Source organism: Suncus etruscus, chromosome 1 (assembly GCF_024139225.1).
Source record: "Suncus etruscus isolate mSunEtr1 chromosome 1, mSunEtr1.pri.cur, whole genome shotgun sequence".
In the NCBI taxonomy this organism is placed as follows: Eukaryota; Metazoa; Chordata; class Mammalia; order Eulipotyphla; family Soricidae; genus Suncus; species Suncus etruscus.
In genome coordinates, this window is record NC_064848.1 from 170,305,342 (window position 1) to 170,327,841 (window position 22,500).

Here is a 22,500-nt window from a genome sequence, read left to right on the forward strand (position 1 = left end):
TTCTTATTTCCTTCCTCTTTATTTCTTTCTTTCTTTTTGGTTTTCCCACAGCTGGCTCTACTCAGGGATTACTCCTAGTTCTGTGCTCAAGGATCCCTCCTGACAGGGCACAGGGTGTGGAGTGGGAGGAGACAATCATATGAGGTGTCTGGGATTGAATCCAGGCCAGCTACATGAAGGCAAGTGCCCTACCTCTCATTCCTGGGCATATTTCTTAACTTCCTTAAACTTCAGTTTCCTTGATTGCAAATTAGGAATGGTAATGATGACCATATGGAAGCACAGCAACACTCAGTGAGTATCTCATGTCAGAATGAGTTTAATTCCAGCTCTTCAAATTCTTATGAAAGGACTATGCCTGATCTTGTTAGCCATTTCCTGGCCTCCATCGACCTTAGAGGCAAATCTGTCATAGTCCTAGTTGCATACTTAGAGTGGAAAGAAACTTTTCCTTTAAGAGGTCCTAAACCCAGCAGTGCTCAGGACTTACTTCTGGCTCTTTGCTCAGGTATCATTTTTGACAAGGCTTAGGGGGACCTTATGGGGTGCCAAGGATAGAACCCAGATTAGCAAGGTGAGTATCCCATCCACCATACTATCTTTCTGGTCCTTAGGGCAGGAAAGAACTTGATGTAGATAACCTAAACATAGTAAGTGGATGGGATAAAGACTTTTTATCATGAGTATCACATTTCTCTTTCACATTTAACTACATATTAAAATGGTGGGTATTCCTGTCTCTTCATTGACTTTCTCCAAAGGCCACCTTACCCAGGTTACTTTTTTTTTTTTTTAATGACTCTAACATTTTGAAAAACAAGTCCAGCAAACAGGCTGGTTCTCTCTTGTTTGATGTGGTCAAAATTCCTTCTTGGTCACATGGCCCTCAAGTTCTTTTTTTTTTCTTGATGCTCATTAAAAAAATAAAAAAACACAAACAGACTTGTTTGGTTTTATTCTCTTTTTATTTTTTTTTTTTCAAATTAACCTTGGAAGCTATAGGGTTGACCAGGGCAGAGTAGAAGTTAGTGTCTTACCTGATATGAGGCTTCAATAGAAAAGCTCTGAGTAATGAGAGATGAAAGAAGAGAAAATGAGAGTCTCGTATATTTATCCTAATTCTCAGGGGTTTTTTTTTTATGCCATTTAAAGTGTTGTGAGCGTGAGCCAGAGTTTTAGTACAGCAGGTAGGGACCTTGCTTTGATTAAAGCCAGCCTGAGTTTAATCCCTGGGCATCACATATGGTCCCCTGAGCACCACCAGGGGTGATATCTGAATGCAGAGCCAGAATTAACCCCTGAGCACCACCAGGTGTGACCTCAAAACCAAAAAAGAATTTTAATTTAAAAATAAAAAGGAATGTCATGAGGTGAAGGAAGTAGAAAAGGTGAGCAGAGAAATTATACAGCAGGTAGGAAGAGTGCTCTGCCTTGCATATGACTGACCCAGGTTCAGTCCCTAGTACCCCATATCATCTGAGAACAGAGCTAGGAGTAAGCCCAAGCACCACCATGTGTGTTCTTCAAACAAAACAAAATAAATAAAGGAATGTCTGAATTGGGAGGATGTGTCTTAGCAATAACAAAAAGAGCACATGTTTCTATTCATGAGTTCCTGAGTTTGATCCCTGAAACTACACACACACACACACACACACACACACACACACACACACACACACACACACACACACATTCTGTTTAATGTCTGGTCAGGAGTCATGGCGATAACTCAAGTGGTAGAACATATATATATACCAGGCATGTGTAATTTATGAATTTGCTCTCAGGCCCCTCATAGTTCCCTGTGCACTGCTGAGCATGGCCCTAATGGCTCCTTAATGCCATGTGACCCCAAGCCTACTGAGCACACTGGAGGTGGCCCCTATTATAAAAACGATTGTCTGGGTTAGTTGATAATGAAGACATTATCATTTTTATCATGGAAAAAAGAGTTCATATGTGTAATGATACCTGTTTTATAATTAATGGAGAAATATAGGGTTCTCTTAAAACATCAGAATTAAAGCAAGCACATCTATTTTATAGATATTTGCTTAATATTATTCAGAAAGTTTCAACAGTAAGTGAAGTGCAGTAAGACTTGTAGACATTGCTGTTTGAGTAAAGAAGAGATCCAATTTACATTCAATTCCAGTAAAGGCTTGGGAAAACAATAAATTGCTAAGAAAAAGACAAAAATAAATAAAAGGTTCTAATTCTGAAAAAAAGATTTCAAATGACCACAACCAAAGTAAATACACATTTACTTACAATCTGTTAGAAACTCTTTGTGGTAAAATATAGTGGAAGGGCTAGAGTTCAAGGCTTGTCTACTAATTTTGTTATTAGTAAATTTTGTCAAATTATCAGGTCTTTGGAACTTTTTTTTATAATTGAGTAGTAGATATTTTGGTATAAGAAAGGGAGAGAAGTCAATAGAGATTGGTCTTTCCAAATGTTAATAATAATTGCTAGGCTCAGAGGAAGTCTTCTGTAAAAGATAACAACTGAGTTCTAGCATCAATTAGAACTAGCTTTGAATACAAGATGTATAACTTATCAGAGAATAGGTGCTTAGGCAATCTATAAATTTACTCTGAATTTTAGTTTTGTCCTTAGTGAAATGGGAATGCCAGAAGTGTCTGTCTTACGAGATTATAGTAGGGTTTGAAAATTAACACATGAGCGCAGTGCTTAACAGAATCAGCTTTTCTGTATTCCAGGCATGCCCCTAGTATGCTCTTACAAAAGAATTTCAGAGAATTTCTTAAAATGTTGTTTTTAGCATTTTAGCAAGCCCAGGTCTTCAGCACCAATAGTATAGAAGACATTAAACAGAATTGAGGGGGCGGGGAAGGTGGCGCTAGAGGTAAAGTGTCTGCCTTGCAAGTGCTAGCTGACCTTGGTTCTATCTCCCGGCGTCCCATATGGTCCCCCCAAGCCAGGGACAATTTCTGAGCGCATAGCCAGGAGTAATCCCTGAGCATCAAACGGGTGTGGCCCAAAAACCAAAAAAAAAAAAAAAAAAAAAACCAGAATTGAGAAGATATTCAATGTGAGCAAGTGAGGGCCAGAGAGATAGCTCAAAAAGGTGGCACAAATGCATGAGGCCCCAAGTTTGATTCCTGGAGCTGCTTCCCCACCCCACCCCACCCCACCCCACCCCGCAGGCAACACTGGCTGTAGCTCTGGTGGACCTCTGGCCTGTAAGGTCAAGGACTACTGGAGAATCCCTAATCCACCAGAAAAAGATAAAACAAAGTGAGCAAGTGACAATTATAACATACACCTGAATGAGGAATTTCTTTTTTGTTTTATTTTGGGGCCACACCCAGTGGTATTCAGGGCTTATTTCTGACTCCAAACTCATGGATCATTTCTGATGGGCTTGATGACCATATAGGTCACCTTAGTGATCGAACCCAGCCTGGCTGTTTACAAGGCAAGAGCCCTACCCATTCTTTTTTTTTTTTTTTTTTTTTTTTTTTTTGAAATTCTTGGCATTTTTATTACTTTGTTTTCTTTTTTTTTTTTTTTTTTTTTTTTTTTTTTTTTTTTTTTTTTTTTTTAAATTTTTATTTTAATTATGAGAACAAGGGTGCAAAGTAAGAGGACAAGGTAAAGTTACAGTGGAAGGACAATCACCCATAACATAATTCTCAGAAGTCCCCTTGCTGATATATTAACTTTGAAATTTCAGCCAAAGAACATTAAGATAAATAAGACAGAATCCATGTACAATTACTTTGTCCCTCAAGTCCCCAGATTGTAACACATTATAATATTTCTTAACAGTACACAAGGCAATCTAAAGCCATAAAACTTACGTAACTCCTTAAACATTACAGGCATAGTATTTTCTTACATTTCCATATACATGCATATTAGCTTAAGTTAACCTCAAATTTTAAGTGAGTTCTTTTTAAGGATTAGAGTCAAAGGAGCACAGTAAGAATGGTGTTAGAGTGGCAATTGTTGTTTGCATAGGCCCATCAAAATATGAGGAACATGGAAAGAAATAACCTTGGCCTAAGTACAAAGAGACCAGACCCCTGAAGTTTCCTGGCACAAGACCAAGTCTAGGCTCCAAGCAAGCTAGATCGTCCAATCCAATACATTGTCTGTAGTGCCAACACACTTTTATTTTTCACACAGTCTCTGTTGTTGGTATCATGTTTCTGTATTAAAGATCCTGGAATCTGCATATCTTACATTGAAGTCAGGACGTGGAGCATCCCTCCTTTCACCTCACAATCAAAGGGCAATGCAGGGAGCCCTGTCCTGTAAGCCGGTCGTTGTTGTTGTTAATCTTCTCAGTGTTAAGGGAAGTCTCTTTTGAGCAGGTCGAAGTCTGAGCAGTGTAGGTCTTCCATGTTAGAGGATTGCTTCCAGGTGATGTTATAGACCAGCCTGGATGTTTCGTGGATGGCTTTCCTGGTTCAGGGGAGAATGGAATATGCCCTTTCTTCTGAGTCTGTGCCAGGTCGTTATGTCAATGTTCAGGGTGTAAGGTCCCTCTGCACTACAAGGTTTGTGTGTTCTAATCTCTATTAGATAGGATCTTATTTGTATTTATACTATTTTCCCATTTTAATGTGCCTATGCAAATAAGAAGCAATGCCACATGGTGTTATTGGCGCATATGGGGGCCATAAGAACAATTACAATGATTCCATTGACATGACTCAATCATAAGCATTAAACTGGGGGACTCTTCCACCAAAATTACTTGTTAAACAGCTTAAAAAGAGAAGATAAAAAGTGGTTAGAATCATCACTGTATAAGACAACATTTAGTAAGAATTATAGCTGTCAGAGAAAAAACACAAAATATTCTAAAGAAATACGTGTCCATTTTATGTATCTTGAAACAGTTTGGGGTTGTCATACACAATGCACAGCTTTGGACTGTGATTACGATTCTACACTACTGAAGTTAAAAAGAGAAAACTAGATTAGTGATGTTTGAGAAGGGGTTAGAGAGTTAAGGAGTGAAAAAGAGCTTTGTAGGGGTGTGGGAAAGGGGAGAATACAAAATAAACATTCTGTATACGGAAAACATAACATAAGAATAAGGGATTTCTGAATACATGAAATACATGAAGTACGCGCGGGGCGTAAGCCCCCGCGCGGTTCTGTAGTTTTTGGATGCCTAGGGAGGAATCTCTCACCCCCTCCCCCAAGGCCCGATTAACCAGGCGTGGCCCTGAAGACCCGCCTGGTGTGGGGGGAATCATGCTCTCCTGGACAAAGTGGTCAGCCCAGGGTCCTATGGCTAGCTGTCCTGCCCAGAGCCCCCATCATACCAGTCAAAAGCCCACGAAATCCTGGCATGTGGAGTGTTCTGGTCCCAGCCGAGCCTCTGTGGTTTTTGGATGCCTAGGATGGATTTCTCACCCCCTCCCCCCAGGGCCCGATTAACCAGGCGTGGCCCTGAAGACCCGCCTGGTGTGGGGGAATCTTGTTCCCCTGGACTAAGTGGTCAGCCCAGGGGTCCTATGGCCAGCTGTCCTGCCCAGAGCCCCAACATACCAGGCAAACACACCAAGAAATCCTGGCATTCGGAGTGTTCTGGGCCCAGCCAAGCCCCTGCAGTTTTTGGATGCCTAGGGAGGAATCTCTCACCCCCTCCCCCCAAGGCCCGATTAACCAGGCGTGGCCCTGAAGACCCGCCTGGTGTGGGGGGAATCATGCTCTCCTGGACAAAGTGGTCAGCCCAGGGTCCTATGGCTAGCTGTCCTGCCCAGAGCCCCCATCATACCAGTCAAAAGCCCACGAAATCCTGGCATGTGGAGTGTTCTGGTCCCAGCCGAGCCTCTGTGGTTTTTGGATGCCTAGGAAGGATTTCTCACCCCCTCCCCCCAGGGCCCGATTAACCAGGCGTGGCCCTGAAGACCCGCCTGGTGTGGGGGATCTTGTTCCCCTGGACTAAGTGGTCAGCCCAGGGGTCCTATGGCCAGCTGTCCTGCCCAGAGCCCCCAACATACCAGGCAAACACACCAAGAAATCCTGGCATTCGGAGTGTTCTGGGCCCAGCCAAGCCCCTGCAGTTTTTGGATGCCTAGGGAGGAATCTCTCACCCCCCCCCCCCACGGCCCGATTAACCAGGCGTGGCCCTGAAGACCCGCCTGGTGTGGGGGAATCATGCTCTCCTGGACAAAGTGGTCAGCCCAGGGTCCTATGGCTAGCTGTCCTGCCCAGAGCCCCCATCATACCAGTCAAAAGCCCACGAAATCCTGGCATGTGGAGTGTTCTGGTCCCAGCCGAGCCTCTGTGTTTTTGGATGCCTAGGAAGGATTTCTCACCCCCTCCCCCCAGGGCCCGATTAACCAGGCGTGGCCCTGAAGACCCGCCGGTGTGGGGGAATCTTGTTCCCCTGGACTAAGTGGTCAGCCCAGGGGTCCTATGGCCAGCTGTCCTGCCCAGAGCCCCCAACATACCAGGCAAACACACCAAGAAATCCTGGCATTCGGAGTGTTCTGGGCCCAGCCAAGCCCCTGCAGTTTTTGGATGCCTAGGGAGGAATCTCTCACCCCCTCCCCCCAAGGCCCGATTAACCAGGCGTGGCCCTGAAGACCCGCCTGGTGTGGGGGGAATCATGCTCTCCTGGACAAAGTGGTCAGCCCAGGGTCCTATGGCTAGCTGTCCTGCCCAGAGCCCCCATCATACCAGTCAAAAGCCCACGAAATCCTGGCATGTGGAGTGTTCTGGTCCCAGCCGAGCCTCTGTGGTTTTTGGATGCCTAGGAAGGATTTCTCACCCCCCCCCCCAGGGCCCGATTAACCAGGCGTGGCCCTGAAGACCCGCCTGGTGTGGGGAATCTTGTTCCCCTGGACTAAGTGGTCAGCCCAGGGGTCCTATGGCCAGCTGTCCTGCCCAGAGCCCCCAACATACCAGGCAAACACACCAAGAAATCCTGGCATTCGGAGTGTTCTGGGCCCAGCCAAGCCCCTGCAGTTTTTGGATGCCTAGGGAGGAATCTCTCACCCCCTCCCCCCAAGGCCCGATTAACCAGGCGTGGCCCTGAAGACCCGCCTGGTGTGGGGGGAATCATGCTCTCCTGGACAAAGTGGTCACCCAGGGTCCTATGGCTAGCTGTCCTGCCCAGAGCCCCCATCATACCAGTCAAAAGCCCACGAAATCCTGGCATGTGGAGTGTTCTGGTCCCAGCCGAGCCTCTGTGGTTTTTGGATGCCTAGGAAGGATTTCTCACCCCCTCCCCCCAGGGCCCGATTAACCAGGCGTGGCCCTGAAGACCCGCCTGGTGTGGGGGGAATCATGCTCTCCTGGACAAAGTGGTCAGCCCAGGGTCCTATGGCTAGCTGTCCTGCCCAGAGCCCCCATCATACCAGTCAAAAGCCCACGAAATCCTGGCATGTGGAGTGTTCTGGTCCCAGCCGAGCCTCTGTGGTTTTTGGATGCCTAGGAAGGATTTCTCACCCCCTCCCCCCAGGGCCCGATTAACCAGGCGTGGCCCTGAAGACCCGCCTGGTGTGGGGAATCTTGTTCCCCTGGACTAAGTGGTCAGCCCAGGGGTCCTATGGCCAGCTGTCCTGCCCAGAGCCCCCAACATACCAGGCAAACACACCAAGAAATCCTGGCATTCGGAGTGTTCTGGCCCAGCCAAGCCCCTGCAGTTTTTGGATGCCTAGGGAGGAATCTCTCACCCCCTCCCCCCAAGGCCCGATTAACCAGGCGTGGCCCTGAAGACCCGCCTGGTGTGGGGGGAATCATGCTCTCCTGGACAAAGTGGTCAGCCCAGGGTCCTATGGCTAGCTGTCCTGCCCAGAGCCCCCATCATACCAGTCAAAAGCCCACGAAATCCTGGCATGTGGAGTGTTCTGGTCCCAGCCGAGCCTCTGTGGTTTTTGGATGCCTAGGAAGGATTTCTCACCCCCTCCCCCCAGGGCCCGATTAACCAGGCGTGGCCCTGAAGACCCGCCTGTGTGGGGGAATCTTGTTCCCCTGGACTAAGTGGTCAGCCCAGGGGTCCTATGGCCAGCTGTCCTGCCCAGAGCCCCCAACATACCAGGCAAACACACCAAGAAATCCTGGCATTCGGAGTGTTCTGGGCCCAGCCAAGCCCCTGCAGTTTTTGGATGCCTAGGGAGGAATCTCTCACCCCCTCCCCCCAAGGCCCGATTAACCAGGCGTGGCCCTGAAGACCCGCCTGGTGTGGGGGGAATCATGCTCTCCTGGACAAAGTGGTCAGCCCAGGGTCCTATGGCTAGCTGTCCTGCCCAGAGCCCCCATCATACCAGTCAAAAGCCCACGAAATCCTGGCATGTGGAGTGTTCTGGTCCCAGCCGAGCCTCTGTGGTTTTTGGATGCCTAGGATGGATTTCTCACCCCCCCCCCCCAGGGCCCGATTAACCAGGCGTGGCCCTGAAGACCCGCCTGGTGTGGGGGAATCTTGTTCCCCTGGACTAAGTGGTCAGCCCAGGGGTCCTATGGCCAGCTGTCCTGCCCAGAGCCCCCAACATACCAGGCAAACACACCAAGAAATCCTGGCATTCGGAGTGTTCTGGGCCCAGCCAAGCCCCTGCAGTTTTTGGATGCCTAGGGAGGAATCTCTCACCCCCTCCCCCCAAGGCCCGATTAACCAGGCGTGGCCCTGAAGACCCGCCTGGTGTGGGGGGAATCATGCTCTCCTGGACAAAGTGGTCAGCCCAGGGTCCTATGGCTAGCTGTCCTGCCCAGAGCCCCCATCATACCAGTCAAAAGCCCACGAAATCCTGGCATGTGGAGTGTTCTGGTCCCAGCCGAGCCTCTGTGGTTTTTGGATGCCTAGGAAGGATTTCTCACCCCCTCCCCCAGGGCCCGATTAACCAGGCGTGGCCCTGAAGACCCGCCTGGTGTGGGGGAATCTTGTTCCCCTGGACTAAGTGGTCAGCCCAGGGGTCCTATGGCCAGCTGTCCTGCCCAGAGCCCCCAACATACCAGGCAAACACACCAAGAAATCCTGGCATTCGGAGTGTTCTGGGCCCAGCCAAGCCCCTGCAGTTTTTGGATGCCTAGGGAGGAATCTCTCACCCCCTCCCCCCAAGGCCCGATTAACCAGGCGTGGCCCTGAAGACCCGCCTGGTGTGGGGGGAATCATGCTCTCCTGGACAAAGTGGTCAGCCCAGGGTCCTATGGCTAGCTGTCCTGCCCAGAGCCCCCATCATACCAGTCAAAAGCCCACGAAATCCTGGCATGTGGAGTGTTCTGGTCCCAGCCGAGCCTCTCAGCCCTACCCATTCTACTAGCACTCTGGCCCATCTCACAGAGAAATTTCTAAGAAGGGCTTAGAAATTCCAGTGATTGGGGCCAGTGAGATGGCGCTAGAGGTAAGGTGTCTGCCTTGCAAGCGCTAGCCAAGGAAGGACCACGGTTCGATCCCCTGGCATCCCGTATGGTCCCCCCAAGCCAGGGGCAATTTCTGAGCGCTTAGCCAGGAGTAACCCCTGAACATCAAACAGGTGTGCCTCCCCCCAAAAAACAAACAAACAAAAAAATAAATTCCAGTGATAAATACAGTTGATGCACCATCAGACAGGGTTTGTTTCCTGTTTTATTTACTGCTCTATTCTCAGCACCTAGAACAATATCTGTACCAAAATTAGGCTTAGAAATAGTCAATGAGAGGCCGGAGCAATAACACAGCAGTAGGGTATTTGCCTTGCATGCATTGGATCCAGGACGGACCTGGGTTCGATCCCCGGCATCCCATAGAGTTCCTTGAGTCAGGAGCAATTTTGAGTGAATAGCCTGAGCATCACTGGGTGTGACCAAAAAAAAAAAAAAGTAGTGAATGAATGAATGAATCCATGAACTGGCTGGACCAAGACTTTCTGTACCATGTCACTTCAGATGATGTTCTTTGTAATCCCAATTCCACTCACACTGCTGTTTTATTTTTCTTTCCAACAGATCTCAGTCTCAGGAGGAGGTTTGCCCCCTGTCAGCACCTTGACAAATATCCACAGCCTGTCCCACCACAACCCCCAGCAATCTCAAAACCTCATCATGACCCCCCTCTCCGGAGTCATGGCCATTGCACAAAGTAAGCTCTGTTTTGGGTCACAAAACTTGGGGGCAGGAGAGAAGAATGGGCAGGGAGCCAACCTAATGATAAAGAAACAAAGAAAATTCCCTTCAAATGCAGTTATGACTTATAGATTAGAATCCACTTGTTTGGGTTCCTTATCTGCGTCACAATATTTGGATTGTGTAGCCTAAAACAAGAGGATGGAATGAGATGAAATCTTTTGGGTCACAACACGCCAGCTATGCACCTTGAGTCAAAGCATTGAACTTTCAAGAGGTTGAAATCTGAAATGGACAAGGAAATTCAATGATACTAGGTATTGAAATGCTTATAGATTTTGTTTGTTTGGTTTGGTTTTGGGGTCAAACTCAGTAGTGCTCAGGTCTTACTCCTGGCTCTGCATTCAAGGATCACTCCTGAAAGTGCTCAGAGAAATATATGGGATGCCAGGGATCAAACCTGGGTTGACTGCATGCAAGGCAAGCACCCTACCTGCTATAGTATCTCTCTGAACCAGCTTGTAGATTCTTTGGTTTTGTTTTGTTTTGTTTTGGGGGGGCACACCCAGTGGTGCTCAGGGATTACTTTTGGCTCTGTGCTCAGAAATAGTTCCTGGTGGGCTTGGGACCATATGGGATGCTGGGGTTCGAAACCAGGTTTGTCCTGGATCGGCCACTTGCAAGGCAAATGCCCTACTGCTATGTTATCACTCCAGCTTCTACCCTCCATTTTAGTTCTATAGAGAAATAGACAAACTTTAGAGGAATCACATTAGACAAATATTATTCTAAATTTCTGGCCTTTGCCCCCCCACCACATTGGACCCTCCCTAGGAATATGGTATCTATCTATGGCATGGCTAGGCTTGGTTGGAGAAGGAGGTGCAATTCCTCCAGTAGCCCTGCATGCTTTCTTTTTTTTTTTGTGGTTTTTGGGTCACACCCGGCAGTGCTCAGGGGTTATTCCTGGCTCCAGGCTCAGAAATTGCTCCTGGCAGGCACGGGGGACCATATGGGACGCCGGGATTCGAACCGATGACCTCCTGCATGAAAGGCAAACGCCTTACCTCCATGCTATCTCTCCGGCCCCCCCTGCATGCTTTCTAAAAGGATGGATAAAGTATCCTACTGCAACATCAGTGTGTACTATAGAGGGGACGTGTGCGCGCACGTGTGAGTATTTATGGTGTATGTAAGAGTTTGTATGAGGACGTGTTATGTGTCAGTATCAGTGTGTAAGTGGTATGTGAGTGTGTGGAAATGTGGGGGAATGTGTGGGAAGTATATTAATGTGAGTATATCAGTATGTGAGTGGTATGACAGGATATGTGAGGGTATGTTTTGCGTGGTGTGCTTTGGGTGAGATATGTCAATACGTATGTGTGTGGTATGTGTACAGTGTTTATGTATGAGTATGTGTGGTGGGGGGGGATGAGAGGTGTAAACATGGAGAGGAACCTCAGAACATGTGCTGAGAAAGTGTCCTGGGGTATAAAGTGTGGGCTTCAGATCCCCATCAGCTCCCGTCCTGCTGGCCTGACGGGAGTGTGGTGATAAATCACTGGGCTGTGCCACCTCCTGCTCTCCCCTCACCTGCGGGGCAGATAACATGCTTCTTAACCAGTGGCCACAAAATAGATGCAAAGGCCAAGAGTCACACTCCGTGGGAGCTGTGATGACATCAGTGCCTCTCAATCCTGGAACTGAGGCACAACAGGATCATAGGTGGTGTTGAAAATAAGATTCCTGAGCCTCACCTCTAAAGGTTCTGACTCATTAAGTCCTGGGTGGGGCCTAGGAATGTATATTTCTTAAAGTGCTCCCCCAGATCATTCCAAAGCAAAGGCCGGTTGCAGAATTCTGGTTGCAAATGTCACCTATCCACCCTAGCCAGGAGCATGTGTGGTCCTGGACACCATTCCTGACGAGGGACAGGCTCCCAGACTCCCGGGAAAGCAGCAACCTCATGGGGTTTCTGGGAGAAACTGACACCCTAGGAAAGAGGTAGGAGAGGGAAGTAGGAGATCAGGGAATTTGGGAAACTGAGCCTCCTGCAGAATGGGCTTTCAGATTATCCCCAGGGTGATCAAAGGCCCCTGCCCATCCCACACATGAGAGCCGGGAGCGATTTATTCCCCCTCCACAGCAGAGGTCTTGCTTCAGAGATTTCTGACACCATTTCTGTTGAAGCTTTGAGTGAGCCACTGTTGAATACTCTGTGCTCACTGCATGATGCATGAGGATTTCCCACAAACTGGCTTCAGAAACCTCCTCTTTCCCTGAATTCACCTCAAAGAAATAATTTTTTCTAGATTTCCTTCTTCATTCTAAGTAGGCTTTCCCTCACTTTCCAGAATGCAAAGGAATATTGGTAGCTCCAGGAGTGAGTGGGGTTTTTCTGATTCGCTGTCCTCACTGCCCCCAATGGGCTCTTTCCCAGGGCCTGTGTAGGGAGCAGGTAGAGGGTGAATTCAGGGCTCCAATCTGTGATGGCCTGGCAGAAACCTTCCTGCACAGGACAGAAAACTGGCCAGAACCACTGTCACTTGCATACCCTCCTGCCAATACCTGGGCCTGTGTGTGGCAAGTGCTGTACTGCCCAATACACTGGGGCCCTGCAGAGATTGGCACAGGGCCCAGCGGTTTCCCCCCTCTCTGCAATAGCCAAGAGAAGGGGTTCCTAAGCCTTCTCTGCCTCGTCCCTGCTGCTCTCAGGACTATGGAGGTAGTTTGGTTTGGCCTGGTCTCTGCACGCCCCTGCCCCCTTCTGGCCAGACAAAGCACACACCAGTTCACACTTTGGACCAGCTACATCTAACCCTTTCCTGAAGGTCCTACAGTAAGGCGCTCTGAGGCCAGAGCTGACAGGAATGGACAAGGAGAGTGGCATCTGTTGGGATCATGGCAATCGCCAGGAAGCTAAGTTTGGGTGATGTGAGGTTGACAGACTCAAGCCTCTGTTTCTCACCATGTCTATCCGCCATCTCCCTTGAAATAATCACAGGTCACTTCATCGCCCCAGACTCAATTTCTCTTCTGCAAAATGAGTTTAGACAGTCACTGTACAGAACGGTTGATCCTGGTGCATAGCTGGGTTAGTCCCATCCTGAAATCAGCACCAATCTTGTCTTCTTGCTCCCGCAGGCCTCAACACGTCGCAGGCACAGAGCGTCCCAGTCATCAACAGTGTGGCCGGCAGCCTGGCAGCCCTGCAGCCCGTCCAGTTCCCGCAGCAGCTGCACAGCCCCCACCAGCAGCCCCTCATGCAGCAGAGCCCCAGCAGCCACATGGCCCAGCCGCCCTTCATGGCCACCGTGACCCAGCTGCAGAACTCCCACAGTAAGGCCCCAGGCCACCCTCCCTTCTCTGTGCTTCCATTTTCTTGAAAGTTTTGTGATCTGGTCACTCTCCCTCTGCCTAGGACCCACTGAAACCAGCTCTCCCAAGGGACCCTTGGGCCATGTCAGGCTTTTCCCAGCCTCTTCTCTACTCTTATCTCTAGATTCCCAGGGGAAGGTCTGAGGAGGCCAGAAAAGATTTGTACAGGAAGTAAAAAAGGCAGACAGGGAGCAGGACTAGCATAGGTCACCTGTCCCCCATCTGGCCAATGAAGAGGTCATCGATCAATCTTCTTTTCCCTCTGAGTCCCAATTTAGCCTTTGGCATATCATTTGTACTATATTTGCCTTCCCTGAAATTGAAGACTCTTCCAGAATTTCTAAGGTTTCCCATTAATACACTGCAAACATCTCTAATCCAGAACCCTAAATTTTGGGAGAAAAATCCTAAATGCATGCCGTCATGAACTCAGAATTACTAGAATGTCACCCTTTCCCTCCATACTTCAACACACACACACACACACACACACACACACACACACACACACACACACTGTTCCTCACACCCATAATTCTGCACCTGCCCTAAGTCCACTATCAGCTGCTTATTTCCAACCCACCCTTGTCACTGTATCTCTCTCCATCTGATCCTGATTATCAGGGAGGTCCTTGACCACTCCATGTGCCATGTTGGCTGTGGCCCCTGAATTTGGGCAGAAATCATAGAAGGGATGACCTCTTTGTTTTAGGTATAGTTCAAGAATAGACAGCTAGTCTTAGAGTCAGCAGACAGAGATTTCACCTTGGCTCTGACACTGACCTGCCATGTAGCCATTGGGAAATTATTCAGTCACTGTGCCTCCGTCTCTGCAGTCAGAGAGTGAAAATCAGCATGGGAGGGACTGTAGAGGAAAGATAAAAAACAAGGTGAAGTGAAAGCACGGAGTTATAGAATAGCCATGATTATTTAGTAAGGGATTGCTTCATAGAAGGAGGCAGGAATGGGGAAGAGCATTTTCATTTCTCCTGTGGCTGCCCCAGGTAGAGCTGTAGATCAAAGGGAGAACAGCCAAGTAGCCAAGTTCATCCTTCTAACCCTCTATTCCCCCACCCCCAGGCCTGTGGAGCTGGTTTCTAAGCACCATCTCACATTCCAATCACATTTTCCTGGCATCTGAAAAATCTGCCACAGCCTGTAGCAGCCTGGAACCGCATGTGCCCTACTTCCCTTCCTCCCAGAGCCCAAGATGTCCCTACTTAGCCCTTTTTCTTCCTCTAGGCAGCCAGCCTTTCAGGTTGAGGGCAGACCTTCAGAAAGTGGTCACCTATCACCTATTCTGGTCAGGGACATTGAGGAGTATCCCAAACCAAGAGTGAAGTAACTTCCCTGACTGGGGGTAGGGAAAAGCAGAAGGTGTTGCAGGCAGGGACAGTCATGTCTCCCATTTCTGGCTTGAGAACACCAACGGTAGAATCACTAGTCCCTTCCTCAAAGCCAAGTACTCGCTTGTTTTCATTAGCTGTCCTAGGGACCAGGAATTTAATTGAATCTTAGAGATAACTCTCTTGAGTTAAAAGGTTCTAGACATGAAGGCTGAGGCTATGGTTCAATGGTAAAGTTTACAGGCATAAGACCTGGGTTCAATCCTTAGCACTTCAAAAACAAGGATCTTGACTGGGTGAATTTGACTAGCAGATACAAAACTGAACCATGCAGTCCAGAGCATTTATTTAAATCTAATGTCTTGCTTGGCATGTGTATTTCTGTGATATCATGCATCTATGAGGTCATGTTATACTAACGAAACAGCCCAGAATGGTCCTATTACCTCTGTGTGTAATTGCAATCATGGATCACTCAACAATGGAGTTGGGGGGACTGTATGGGATGCACAAGTGCCCTACCTCTGTACTACTACTCCAGCTTCACATTTTTTTAAACTTGAAATCTCAGAGGCCCCATATACAGATACCTAAGGCTCACTACAGATGCTTAAGCATCTGAAACTTATTCAAAACCTGGGGGCCAAGAGTCTGAGAGATAGTAGAGGTGAAGGCTTTTGTTAGCATGAAGCTGCAACAGAGACAGTGTCCAAATAGCACATATGGTCACTTATGCATCATCAAGTGTATGCCCCAAACACAGAGCCAAGAGTGGCCTCTGAAAACTGTGATTATTCCACATACCCTCCCCATAAAACAAAAGAGAACTGGAGCTAGAGCAGTGGTGCAGCAGTAGGGCATTAGCCTTGCATGTGGCTGACCCAGGATAGACCTTGGTTCGAACTCTGCCATCCCATATGGTCCCCCAAGCCAGGAGTAATTTCTGAGCTCATAGACAGGAGTAACCCCTAAGCATCACCGGATGTGGCCTCAAAACAAAACAACAACAAAGAGAACAAGGAGGTCAGAGTGTTCCCAACACAAAAGTAACATCCATCCCTACATAATCTCTTCTATAATTCTACACAAGTATCATTCCCATTTTACAGGTGGGGAAAACTTAGAATAAGTACCTGATCGAAAAGCGGATTTTAACAATGGCCATTTAGATTTCAAATCTTATTGCCAAAAGGGGAAGATCAGACCAGAGGGATAGTTATGGGGGGTCTTGGGTACTTTTATGGTGATGGTAGGGCAACAATTTTGTCAACCCTATAAAATTTAAAACGATGGTAACTTTATTACATAAACTATTATTTTTTGTTTGTTTTTTTAGGCCACTCCCGGTAATGCTCAGGGGTTACTTCTGGCTATGTGCTCAGAAATAGCTCCTGGCTTGGGGGACTATATGGGACGTTGGGGGATCGAACTGCGGTCCGTCCTAGGCTAGCGCTGGCAAGGCAGACGCCTTACCGCTCCACACCACCGCTCCGGCCCCCGAACTTAAAAACTATGATTTATACGTGGTGGGAGAACTGTAACTTTGTGCTTCAATACCATAAACTTTAACACTATGATAATTATATTATCTAAATGAAAAAAATTAAGTTCAATAGCTACAAAACAGTAATATTTTCTCCTATGTCTGCACACTGCCCCAAACACCAATCACTGTCCTCTTTAGCCCGGGGAAGCAGGCTGGGGGTCTGCAGCTGTGCACGCACCTGTGTAATCTGACCTTGGTTTTGTCTCTGCTCTGTTTCCCCAGTGTACACACACAAGCAGGAGCCCCCCCAGTATTCCCACACCTCCCGGTTTCCCTCCGCCATGGTGGTCACAGATGCCAGCAGCATCAGCACGCTCACCAACATGTCCTCCAGCAAACAGGTAATGCCAGCCTGGAAGGGGTAAAGGGAAACGCTGCCTGGCATCTCAGCCAGAGGGCCTGATCTTTCTGATGCTTCCTGCTAGGTGGGTCACTGGGTAGAGGGGCCTCCCCACCCCCTGCCAGTTTATTATGAGAATGTTAAATGAGATCTCCTATGTAATGGGTTCACTGGAGCCTAGAATATGCAGAACCCTTGGATATGGAGGATGTGGCTGCTGATTTGTTGATCAGCGACCCATGGAAAAGACCTAACCAAAGAAGGCACAGGAAGCCAAGCCCTTTCTAGCTTCTTGCTGTGCAGGAGAAATTATTGAGCATTTTCTGCAACCATTAATGCAAGTGAGTATTGGCTGAGGGGTCCAAGGCTAGATTCTTCCAGTTTAGGGTCCATGATGGCCAGGAGCACCAGAGAGTGGCCTGCCTAATCCAAGGCATCTCAACAGTAAACTTAATACTTCCAGAGACCTGCATTCATCCTGTGTTGCCTAGTGATACTTTTGAGTTAACTTCCCAGGACTCTGATAGGTGGGAAGTGAGTGGTTGGTCATCTTTCCTTCTGGTCCCCACCCCTATGTGACTAGATGACTGTGTTACCTATGTGACTCAATCTGAAGCAAACCCCCAGGGTGGGTCATCACTGCCTCTTTGACAGCCAGACAGTGACAGTATGCCAAGATGTAGGAAATTGGATGGGTTTCTGTGCAGGGATACAATAAGACCTTTTAGTCACTGGGGTCCCTGTAGTGTGGGAACTGTTTGGCCTTCATTGATTACTAGATAAGCAGGCGACAACCTTGAACTTCACATCAGAAACATTCAATCTGGGGCCGGTGAGGTGGCGCTAGAGGTAAGGTGTCTGCCTTGCAAGCGCTAGCCAAGGAAGGACCGTGACCACGGTTCAATCTCCCAGCGTCCCATATGGTCCCCCCAAGCCAGGGGCAATTTCTGAGCACTTAGCCAGGAGTAACCCCTGAGCATCAAACGGGCATGCCCCCCCCCAAAAAAAAAGAAAGAAAGAAAGAAAGAAAGAAAGAAAGAAAGAAAGAAAGAAAAGAAAGAAAGAAAGAAAGAAAGAAAGAAAGAAAAGAAAGAAAGAAAGAAAGAAAGAAAGAAAGAAAGAAAGAAAGAAAGAAAGAAAGAAAGAAAGAAAGAAACATTCAATCTGACTTGGTCTTGTCGAGGCCTCTTGTCCATCTGGGCTGGGTGACTTGTGTCTCCATCAGCCTCTTTCTAGGGCTCAGGCTTCTCTACTCTGCACCTGTTCCTACTACCCCTAGCAATGATACAGAGCAGATGACCTCTGCTTCATGACCTTGGCTCCCTCCTATTTCTACCCCTGTCTTCATTTCCTCATCTTTAAATTGAAGAGCTATACTATCCACTGATTCTGAGGATCTGATGAGACCAGATTGCCTAAGTTCCTGGTCCCACTTGAGCTCTGACATGTCTTACAGACCCAGGAAGCTCAGCCTGGAGATGGGGACAGAGAGAGAAAGGGAAAAGTGTGTGGGACCAGCATTGCTACTCTTCTCTCACCCAATGGAAGATGAAAGCACCCACTCCACCCCCATCCCCCATTGCCCTGCCCTCCAACTCCCAACTCCCGTGTGATTTCCCACTCTTTGTAGTGAGCAGGGAAAACATTTCTCTGGGCTCACAAATCTCCATCGGGGGCAGCCAGGCGCAGCAGCCCTCCTTGGGAATACGTTCCCCTTTGAAAGGTTTATCAATCCATCTGCTGCTTGGTCAGCCCTCGACAGGGCTGTGATTAATTATTCCTGTCTTACCCAAACGGACTTTGATGCTTGCTTGTTGAAACAAGTCCTCTGAATGCAGGAAATAATCTCTTAATCAAAAACGCTTTAAGATGCTCTCTGAGACAATGCACTAGCCTCCAGATGGCTTCTCCCCTTCACTGGACCAAGTGACCAACTGACCTTGAAGCTGCAGGCATGGTTCTCAAGTGGCTGGGGCATTTTCTCAAGTCCCAGATACTGAGCACCGGAAGAACTGCTAGTTATATTTGGAGAATAATTATACTTGGTCAGGATGAAACCCCGTGCATATAGCACTTTCTGTTTTATACTGCTCACTTTCTTTCATTGAACTCTCCAAAGCAGTACAAAGACATAAGCTGAGGCTCAGAAATGGAGAATGATGGGTCTAAGGTAACCGAGATGATAAACTCTAGAGCTAACACCCCAAACGGGGTGCCAATTAGAGACTCTTATAATACCATCTTGAAGATACCCCATGGCAGGACTGGGCATGAATGCTCAATACTAGAGCCCTGAATTCTCTTCCAATACTGTACCCGTCCACCCACCCTTCAGCACCATCAGGGGTGACTATTTGTCCTCCTAGTACTATTGAATGTGATCCCCAGAGAAAAATAAAATTTCCATGGTAATTACTGCTCTTAGGGTCTTTAACAATCAAGAACAAGAGTAAAAATTCAATAAGCCAGATAGAAAGCACAGTGGGTAAGGTACTTGCCTTGCATATGACCAAACTCAGTTTAGTTCCCTGTACCTGGAACACTTCCATAATGACAAAGCAGCCTCTGAGCACTGCAGAGTTCGGAGTGGCAGATTTTTGAGTCCTCATATTGAACAGCTAACCCAGTTTGCCAAAAATCACCTGGAGCTGCCTCCCCAAGCACCCTGAGCACTAGATGGGAGACCTCCTATTCCACAACCCTCCTCCCAAAAAAAAAGAAGAAGAAAAAAATAGAAAAAGAAGCCATCATAGTTACATCTGAAACCTATCGGGACACGCTGTAAGTCAGGATAGTTGCAGTATTTCCGTAGATTCTTGAGAGGGCAAAAAGCCTCATTGTGGGTAAAAGTGCCACATAAGAACTATCCCACAGGCCCAGGGGCTAAATGAGTTCCATAGCAGACCTAGTGGCAATCATGTTTTGCTTGGCTTTAAAGCATTCTTTTCCACTGGGCAGGCTCTTGCCTTGCCATATCTGACTCAAGTTGAATTCCTGGCATCCTATATAATCCTCCAAGCTTATTATGAGTTATCCCTGAGCATAAAGCAAGGTGTAAGCCCTGAGCACCATGGAATGTGGGCCAAAAATAAAAACAAAATAGTGTTTTTTTCCCAAAGAATTGGCAAGACCATTGCAAAGGGTACTTGGACTTGAAGAATTCCTTCACTAGATAGGAGCACACAGTTCATGAAAGGCCACATGCCTTTTTTTTCTTTAGTATTTTTTTTCTTTTGAGTCAAACCTGACAGTTCTCAAGGCTTATTCCTATCTCTGAACTCAGGGATCACTCCTGGAAGACTTGAGGAACCACATGTGGTGTCGAGGATCAAACCTGGGTTGGCTGTGTGCAAGGCAAGTTGTTGGCCCTGTGTGCCAGGGCTACTCACTCTTTCCCCTGCTTGTGTTGGCAGCAAGCAAAACAGTGTGGCATACCCATGGAAAAGTCTACCTCTAAAATGACCTCCTGCCCAAGGAGATGTCTTAGAGAAGCTAGATCTGAGTTCATCTCAGCTCCCTCACCTTTGGGTAATGAATTCACTGGTCTGAGCTTCTGTTGCTTTGTCTACACAAGTGGGAGGGGAACTTGCACTCCCACCTCACAGACTGGCCCAGCAGCTAGAGAGTATCAGGCCCACCACCAGGAAAGTCACAGTGGCTCACAGCCATCTCCCTGTCCTGCTCTCTTAGCAGGACTGCTCCATAGACTCCTTCTATAGTTTCCTAGAACTGGAACAAAAGTGACCTTTTCTCTCTGGAATCTGGTTCCAGGTCCTTCTTGCCCTTCTACAGACACATCCACACCATCTCACTTGTGGGCATTGGGGGAAAAGGAAACTAATTTGGGGACCTTGCAAAGTACCCATGTTCTTTGTGCTAAGAGTTCATACAGTCATTCATTCATAGCTGGCATGATTTTAGTGCTTCTCAAAGAGCTGGCAGCACTGTGGAAGGTGACTATCCATCTCACTTTTGCAGTGAACTCTCCTATTCATCCTGCAAGAATGATACTTTTATGTCTAGTTACCAGAGCCAAAAATTGAGGTTCCAAGGTGGGATGGGTTCTGGCCAAGTTTATGTAGATAATAAATCTGGAGCTTGACTTCCAGACCTTGATCTTCTCACTCCAAAGGCTTGAAACAACTCTCACCTTCCAAAAGCCATTCTTAAATTTTCGCACTAGTGACCCAAGGTTAGAAGGTTATGCAAGTATAAAATTAATGCCAGCATTTGAATTTAATCCAGTTTTTCCCATTGTTGAAACTGACCTGCTACAGGGTATTGTGGATCGGGTTTCTGGAACCTCCAGTGGGGACTTTCTTGTTGAAAATTTCTGCAGTTGCTGCTATCTGTCTTTTCTAAAGCTTTTGCATTGCATTCTCCTTCTCTATTTTGGATAGTGATGAGTTAAGTTATTGTCTGACTGGGTATGTACCTAGCTTCTGCAAAACAATGCCCCATGAGTCTGGAGTACTGACAACAAGTACTGACCTCAGAACATGTGTGGGCAGGCTGTGAGCCAATTCCTGTTTCCACATCCTCTCTGTCCAATGCTCCATTTCCCTGTTTATGGAGAGGTTAGGAGAGGTCCCCAGAGCAGTCATTAATTAGGGGTGGTGTTGAAGGAGCCAGTGGAAAGCCTCATCCCTAATTTTCTGCATCAGTTTTCCAGGTGTTTCTTCTAGTGCTGAGCAGTATGTTCTGATAAGTAACATACTTGGCCCTGAGGCTGACCCAGGTTTTCTCCTATGTAATGTCAGTGAGAGGTTTTAGCCTCTCTGAGCTTTCTTTTTCTCACTCACAACTCAATGACAATAATTCTTCTTTCTTTGGCAGCCTAGGTAGGACAAAATGCAGTAGGAACCTAAGATATTTAGCTCAATGCTTGGTCCAAAAGAAGCACCCAGTCACTGGCTTGACTTGACTTCCCTGGATGGCAACCTGGAATGTCTTAGGACATTAGAGCTTGAGCATTTCCCCCTCAGAGGTAGAAGAGAGTGATCTACAATGATTAGAAGCACAGACTTTTGTCAAGAAGCCTTGAACCATTTACTTACCATTTACTTAGAATCTCTCCAGGCCTCAGTTCCCTCCTTTATAAAATTGTTGATATATAATTATTCATTTTAATTAATGGAGCTATAATCTCACATAAGTTAACAAATAATAGATGAGTTGTGCTCTCTCTCTACTTCTTCACCTCCAGTTTTCTCCTCAGGGTGCCTCTGTTCTCACTCTCCACTGAAACCACACTAGTCAGCTCCATGTTTCCATGTTGTTGAAGATTGCTGTTCAGTCTCTCTCTCTCTCTCTCTCTCTCTCTCTCTCTCTCTCTCTCTCTCTCTCTATCTATCTATCTATCTATCTATCTATCTTCTCCTCTTTTTGCTGGGTTAGGGGGTTTGAACCACACCTGGTAGTGTTGAGGGACTTTTCCTAGCTCTTTGTTTAGGAATAACTCCTAGGTACCAGGGACAGAACCAGGGTCTGCTTCATGCAAATTAAATACCTCACTTCCTGTCCTATCTCTCCAGCCCACTTTTTAGTCTCTGTCTCTGGCACGGATCTAGTACTCACACCCTTTTCTCTTTTGGATATTAAGACATCACCCATCCCTGATTCTCCCATCCCAGGTTCTGGTCACTCCCAGCTGCAGTTCATTCTCCTGATAACTATTGTTGGAGGACCCCAAAGCTGCTCTTTGACCTCTTCTCTTCCAGGCTCATTCTCACAGGATCTCTCCTAATCCACTGGCTTTGGATCAAGTGTCCTATTGGAGCCCATCTTTCTGTCCCTCTGCAGACCATTCACAAATCCAGTGCACCTTTGGCATATACCATACATGTCTCATGTACCTT

General features: G+C 47.3%; 1 protein-coding gene across 1 annotated transcript in view; it reads left to right on the plus strand.

The window, feature by feature from the left end:
• The window catches only part of HNF1B (HNF1 homeobox B), a 62,818-nt gene extending 46,151 nt beyond the window's left edge, over nt 1-16,667 (plus strand). Inside the window, exons 6-9 of the mRNA XM_049790810.1 lie at nt 1,185-1,187; nt 9,916-10,048; nt 13,177-13,371; nt 16,525-16,667. Coding sequence (XP_049646767.1) covers nt 1,185-1,187; nt 9,916-10,048; nt 13,177-13,371; nt 16,525-16,667 — 474 coding nt within the window. The remainder of the gene's footprint in view (nt 1-1,184; nt 1,188-9,915; nt 10,049-13,176; nt 13,372-16,524) is intronic.
• Nucleotides 16,668-22,500: the final 5,833 nt, after the last annotated feature.